Source organism: Cydia strobilella, chromosome 16, assembly GCF_947568885.1.
Source record: "Cydia strobilella chromosome 16, ilCydStro3.1, whole genome shotgun sequence".
Lineage (NCBI taxonomy): Eukaryota > Metazoa > Arthropoda > Insecta > Lepidoptera > Tortricidae > Cydia > Cydia strobilella.
Window position 1 is genome coordinate 374,037 of NC_086056.1, and position 7,047 is coordinate 381,083.

Below are 7,047 nucleotides of genomic sequence, written 5' to 3' on the forward strand. Positions count from 1 at the left end.
TGCGACTTTCCTCACTCCAGGGAGTGAAACAAAGTAATAGCTTTTTAATTTAGCGAAGCCCATGAACTGCCACTTCATACTTCTATTAGAAATTGTTTTTTTTTTCTGTATTATTCTGTGTAATTCTAAATACATTTTAACCTTTAATATGTTTTCACTACTGAGGTGAAAAATTATATGTGCAACACGAGAGCAAAGTTATAGATGGATGATAGATGCTCAACTGTAGTAATTTAGTGTTGTAAATATACCATAGTACTAGTTGTAATTTAAATGTAATTAACTTTCATTGCGCATTAGTTTTATACTGTAATGTCATGTAAATGTGTTTTCAATAAATAAATAAAATAAATAAATTTTGCATCTCGTGTTTTTGAGTCCCTCGTTACGCTCAAGATTCTAACTTAGAATCACTCGCTTCGCTCGTGATTCAATTATAGATCTTTCGCATTCTCGGGACTCAAAATAAACTTTCGCAAGAAAAATCAACTTTCCTCTCTTGTTGCACAAAGAACTATTTACTGTGGCATATTGATGATAATTTTCACACATTTACCTATGTATTAAAGTTAAATAGAGAATGTTAAAAATGTAAAAAAAAGCGCTGGTGGCCTAGCGGTAAGAGCGTGCGACTTTCAATCCGGAGGTCGCGGGTTCAAACCCCGGCTCGTACTAATGAGTTTTTCGGAACTTATGTACGAAATATCATTTGATATTTACCAGTCGCTTTTCGGTGAAGGAAAACATCGTGAGGAAACCGGACTGATCCTAACAAGGCCTAGTTCCCCCTCTGGGTTGAAAGGTCAGATGGCAGTCGCTTTCGTAAAAACTAGTGCCTACGTCGATTCTTAGGATTAGTTGTCAAGCGGACCCCAGGCTCCCAGGAGCCGTGGCAAAAATGCCGGGATAATGCGAGGAAGAAGAAGAAGAGAATGTTAAAAATATTACGTTTTGTTTTAGTTATAGAATTGCAGTTTTAATTTTTTAGATTTTGTAAAAGCCGTGTACTTAAGTAAGAAAAATATTCATTAAAAAAAACTGTCGACGTGTTAATGGGCCCGACAGGTACCGACCTACTTCCGGGAGTTTTTATAGTGTTAATTACTTGATAGTAATTACTAGCTAGTATTAGCTTGCGGTTAAGAGACCGGAATGGCGCAATATGGTAAGAGAAGGTGTAGCTACTTTCGAAGAAGCTCGACTTGAACACCTGGACCAAAAGCGCCTTCAACGGAAGTCTCGACCTAAGCCGTCCTACGCATATACTTATAATGAACAAGGGAAGCTTTATTGTACACAGTGCGACCGGATATTTAAAACAAAGTTCGGTTTTGCGAGCCATATACGTGCTCATCAGAGGAGTTTGTAAAGGTCGCCGTTGTCGGACACGACATGGACGACTATAGTAATTGTAATTACTATCCTTCGTAAAGTATCCTTTATTATTATATACATTTTATCTCTGACACCTAGAGACTTTTACATCTCTAAACAATGTTAGTACTTCTGTTGTTTGTATATATTTTTATTAGCATTTTTTGTGTAATTTGACATTTATATTTATGTAATTGTTTTTTTTTTTGTAATTTTGGGTTAATTTTATTGTTTGTAAAAATTGACATTTAAAATTGCCCCTGGGGCCTATTTGCTGAATAAATGTTTGATGTTTGTTTGTTTAAAGTTATATTGTAATCTTTGCAATGTTAAAAGTAAGAATTAGTCACAGATTGTAGGTATATTGTATAATGATTCCATTGTTTTAAACATGGCTGCGTATACCTTGTCTTTTAGAGTGCGGGAGGTCTTACTTATACTTACTGACTTTTATTATTTTCAAGTTTAATCCGCTTAGGTAGCTTAGTATTGGAAGTGTTTATTTTACTACAAAGAGGATATAATAAGATAGAGCGGTACTGTCATAGTAAATTTTGTAACCACTGTAAATTCACTGCCATCTATCGACATACTTTAAAACTAAAAATGAAGATTTATAAAAATACGTTAAAATGTATTTAAATAAATATGGATAAATGATTTTTTTATTTGCATTAATTATTTTTATATGATTTTGACCCATGTTCTTTCACTGATATGCGTTTAAATTATAAATAACAAACGAAACCGTCAACGCCCTCTATACGAGAGTAGGCCAAAATTAGTGGCGCCATCTGACTGAGAATCAAATTTTCGTGATTTTCGAGGCACGTTTTTTCCTTAGACTGTATCCATCCATTACGGAGTTATATCTATCTTTGTTTTACTATGTTGCAGCAAAGATTCCTCTTTGGTTGTAGTAGTATCCTATTTAGAAACTAAATAAAATATGTAAGCAAGTAAGCAGGTACTCTATGCAGCTTTAGTAATAATATCCAAAGGCCATTTTCAATATCTTATGTCTACTCCGCCGAACAATGTTCAAATTGTATAAGTCCAATTAAACAATCGCCCACAAATCACGCGTGTAGCGAACCACATTAAATTCAAGTGCACGGCGCGCGAGCGAGACGGAACTATCCCCCGATCCCCCGTCCCGCTCGCGATCAGCTGTTGCCGGTGTGTGCGTCACGACACACCTCCAATCGCCCGCCCCGCGCCCCTCACCGGCGCCGCCAATCAGCTGATCGCAGTCGGCCATCAGTCGGCAGTAGGTCGATACGCCATCTTCGCTTCTAAACTTGAACGCAACCTAAGGGATAGTTCAAATTTACCAAACCTATTTACATTTTATTTTATCTGTGCAATGAGAGAGTTGGTATTTCGTACTGCGGGTGAGAGCGGGACAGTTGAAGTTCGGTGCTTAAAATGGCCGATGCTTCGTGATCGCCTAGGGTGGGGGCGATGTCGATAATATTATGTTTTATGACGGCGGGTGGTACATAAATTGGGTTTTCGTTTTACGAGACGACGGTAAATTACAGAGTCCTGCGCACTGGAATCATGTAAATTGTCGTAACTGTACTCGAGGAAGTAATTACGGAATCGCTACTCGGAACGGCTGTTATCAGAGCGTGACTGAGTAGCTCGTTTTTGCGATCACTTTTGTTATATCTTTATCTCGCTCATTATATTATTCGTGATTACTTTTACCGCAGATTATTAATACCCGAAAGTCTCACCGAAACCGCATTTAAGTGTAATATAGGAGTAATGTTGAAGAAGGTAGTAAAAATTGTAATATACTTACTCGAGACGGGAATCCGGGCGTTATATCAACGCTATAAAAAGTAACAATAAACTTTTTATTATGGCTGCGGAGATAAAATAAATACAAGTTTAATTTTGTCGGCGTGCGTTAGAGCAATCATCCATTAGTCTCGATGTTTATTTCGTGTTTATTACGTGGATGCTAATTCAGCGTCGCCGCGAGCTGCGTGGTGATAATGGCGGTTACAGACGAGAACGCTTTTCTCACTAAAAGACTAAAACGATGCGTGCAGCTTAAATCTCTTTGACTGCATAATTAGTCCCGCCACGGGTAATCGCTCAGTTTAACGAATCATTATTATATACGTTTTATTACAATCGTTTGAACCTCTCGGCTCTTTCCCTCGCATTATTCACAATTCATTGTGCTCTTTCAAAAGGAAATAAAACATTGCATGAATGAGTTACGTTTTTGTCCGGTGAACATTTCGGTCGCCGCAAAAAGTAACAAAAACTAACAGCCATTCGGATTAAAATCGCTTTCGAGAACTGTTAGGAAAGCTTTAAAATCCTAAGTACATCTTTTGTTTCGGTCGCATTCTTTTTTTGCGTGGGCAACAAGAAGCGGCGAGAAAGATTTGGAGGATTCGTTAAAAAACTGACAGGTAGTTAAGTATATAATCGCATCATTCCTTATCCAAATTGAAGATCACGCCGCGCCCGCGGCGATCATTCTTTCTTGATTTATGGGCCACAAAAAATACCATTACAATTTCTGTTCTGTTTAATAAGTGTAATTACATTATTGATTATATCTAATCTACATAATTATAGTTTCCTTTAACAGTGTAGTCGTGTAGACAAATATTCTAGTTAACACAATTTATGAGAACTGCGCTGTTGTCGTGCAGTGTTCATTATTGGCGACGTGACATGTCGCACATTACATTTGATGGGCTTGACATTTATTAGTACTTAATGCACAAACGTTTCATGTCGCACAGATTTGAGGTTAGTTGGTACTAAGGAACACTTTAGAAGCATAACTCTAGGTAAAGTTTGAGCCCGTTGTGGTTGTTACAAAGGGAGAAAACCAGATGAAACTTTTAGTTGGGCGGTTTCTCGGCTTTCGAACAAAAACGGCGGTTCCATCGGCAAGTTAGGCTGCTTAGAACTCGTACAAAATACAACGTAGGTATTTCACATTACGAAAGTATTTTTAGACATTATTTCTGCGCATTTGCTAAATTACCTCTATAAACACGCTGTCGCAAGTTGTTAAGTCATTTAGAAGGAATGTCAGTCTCCGAAGCGCAGAGAAAATATTTCCTGAGAATTAATTTGGAAGACATTTGGTAGGAAGCACTTGCCTCAATAATCAATATACATCTCTCTGTTTTGAACATCTCAAAATTATATAAAATTAAGTCAAATATTGGCAATAGGTAACTTTGTTAACAATATCAAGGTTTTAAAACCACGTATGTTTCGTGTAAAACACTTGAACAGATTAATTAGGTATGCGTCTAATTATATCCCGAGCTAGTCAAGGGCGGACGAAGTAGGGCGCTATTTTAACTAGGAAACGAAACATGGCGGCGAGATGGATGGGGCACGGCACGCCATGGTCGCGTTTATCGCGGGATACAGACAAGATAAAGCGTTTTCTCTCAAGTGGTGTCGGGGAGAGATAAATGATCTGTCTGGTCTTTATCACGAACGCTAGCATAGGCCTTCGCCATTATAAAGCAGATCGAGTTTTAGTGCCGATGCCGTCCGCGTCCGTGTCGTCTTGGCGTTGCGGAAAAATGATAATCTGAAACTTCCCGTGATCTTTTAAATACCCATTTCCTCATTCCGAGAAGTCAATGAATGCGGATACTGCTAAATACAAAATACATTTTTATTTCTTTTCGTCTAACGACTTTTGGAAGTAATTAAGACCACCATTTTGTTTCACAACGACGGTTGATGGCATCTGATCTTTTAAAATCGTAGTTTTTGTGCTACTTAGTTCACCAAACAGCTAGAGATGTAGTGTACACTAACTTGTGTATAATGTGTACTGTTTACGGAAACATTTTCTGTTCAAAAATATTTCCCGTATTATCGTACCAGGAATAATCCTATGAAAAGACATCTCTATGTAGTTTTTTTTAAATCTCGTAACTCATTACAATAATTTTGTGCAACAGTGTTTGTCGTGAGTAATTTTTTTTGCTGTTTGGCAGTCCAAGTATTGACCCTCTAACATCGTGACATCGTAATGTCTGTGATATACCTGACCAGGACGACTTATGTGCAAAGCAGTCTGGCATACTTACGTCTTCACTCCCAATCCAAGATGGAGGCAATCCAGGGGCACTGACACACACACACGGGCACACCGCGAAATAAAACGATGTTTTAGGGATTTTTGTAAAAAGATAGTTATATTTTTGGCATTGGACTATGACACAATATAATACTATGATATGCTAGGTAAGCGTTTTATAAAGACTTTTACATGCCGAATATTTGTTAATCAGACTATTCTTCAGAGGACTCTTTATATATAATTTCAACAAACATAACTGCTTACAAATGAGAGAGATACGTTCCTAGTGCCACTCGGGACTGTTCTAGAACTCAACTATTCCAAAACATAACTATTCCTAGTTTTTATTCGTAATATTTTTCTCACTTTTCATTTTTTACTCTATAGGTACATATTCATTATAATACAATTTTTGAACATATAATTATCGATATGATATCTTATACAGAATTACGCAACGAATCGGCGACGGTACAATAATTTAATCATGAAGCATCAGTTTTGCGAATAAATACGTTCGCGGGCACCGTCCGCGGGCGGCGGTCCGCAACCGTCCGGCAAACACAACAAATCAACGTTTAAACAATAACGTACATAGGTACTATTTGGTATGGTTCGTTCTCGACACGACACTTATCACTAAACTATACAAGGGAACATCACAGGGGCCGGAGCGGCTACATGTAGATCGGGAGCTGCTGCAGCGCGCGCTTGTCGAAGCGCTCGTAGGGCGCGGGCAGCCGCGCCATATCACAGTCCACCGGCAAGTAGGGGTGCGCCTTCAGCCGCGCGCGGCTCAGCTTGCCGGCCTCCAGCGCGTAGCTGTCGAAGCGGTAGCAGGGCGCCGGCTCCTCGACGGCGACGGCCCTGGCTCGTGCCGCGGTCGCGGGCGCCGGCGGCGGCACGGCGGGCGCCGGCGCCGCGCGGCAGCAGCGCCGCGGCGGCCGCGCCATGCGCCTCGCCGGCGCCGCCGCCGCCACACTAGCGGTCACCGCATGAACCGCATCCCGCGGCAGGTTGTTCACGAACGGCACCCGCCGCAAACTCTCGAGCCTCCGGAAATGCGAGGGGTGGATCATGAGCAGCGGCTCTATCTTCACGCCCTGCGGCGGCTTGGCACAGTCGGGAAGCTCGTATTCGATACTGCAGTCTACGTGTAAAGGCACCGAGTAATCCTTGGGGGCGAGCGAGGCGGGCCGTGCGTCGCGCCGGTAGCCGGCGGCGAACTCGGCCTCGCTGCGGGCGTAGCCCGTCATGACGGGACTCACGGCATGTGGCCGATCAGCTGACTGCGGCGAGCGGGCGCGCGGACGTGCGCGTCGGAGGGCGCTCGGCGCGAGACTGGCGGCTGCCGCGCCTGCGCGCCCCGCGCCCCGCGCTGGCCGCGCCCCCTGCTAGTGCGAGGCCCCCGTCTAGCCCGGGACTATCGACAAATCGATAAACGAGACTAGGGTTACCAGGGTACTACTCTAAATAATCTTTGTAAAATAGTTGGGAATTTTCTGATTAATCTTTAAAACTATAGTCTGTATTTATTTAGTTGGTCGAAATAAATGATTTTATTTATTTATTACAAAACAGACTGC

General features: G+C 41.3%; 1 protein-coding gene across 1 annotated transcript; it reads right to left on the reverse strand.

The window, feature by feature from the left end:
- Window positions 1–5,548: 5,548 nt before the first annotated feature.
- LOC134748473 (uncharacterized) lies at window positions 5,549–6,841 on the reverse strand. Its single transcript, XM_063683274.1, has one exon. It carries the CDS (start codon window positions 6,715–6,717, stop codon window positions 6,139–6,141), a length of 579 nt encoding a protein of 192 aa, XP_063539344.1. The 5' UTR covers window positions 6,718–6,841; the 3' UTR covers window positions 5,549–6,138.
- Window positions 6,842–7,047: the final 206 nt, after the last annotated feature.

Bases quoted from the DNA above. Each gene is read 5' to 3' on its own strand.
- LOC134748473 (XM_063683274.1), bottom strand. From the start codon at position 6,717: ATGACGGGCTACGCCCGCAGCGAGGCCGAGTTCGCCGCCGGCTACCGG.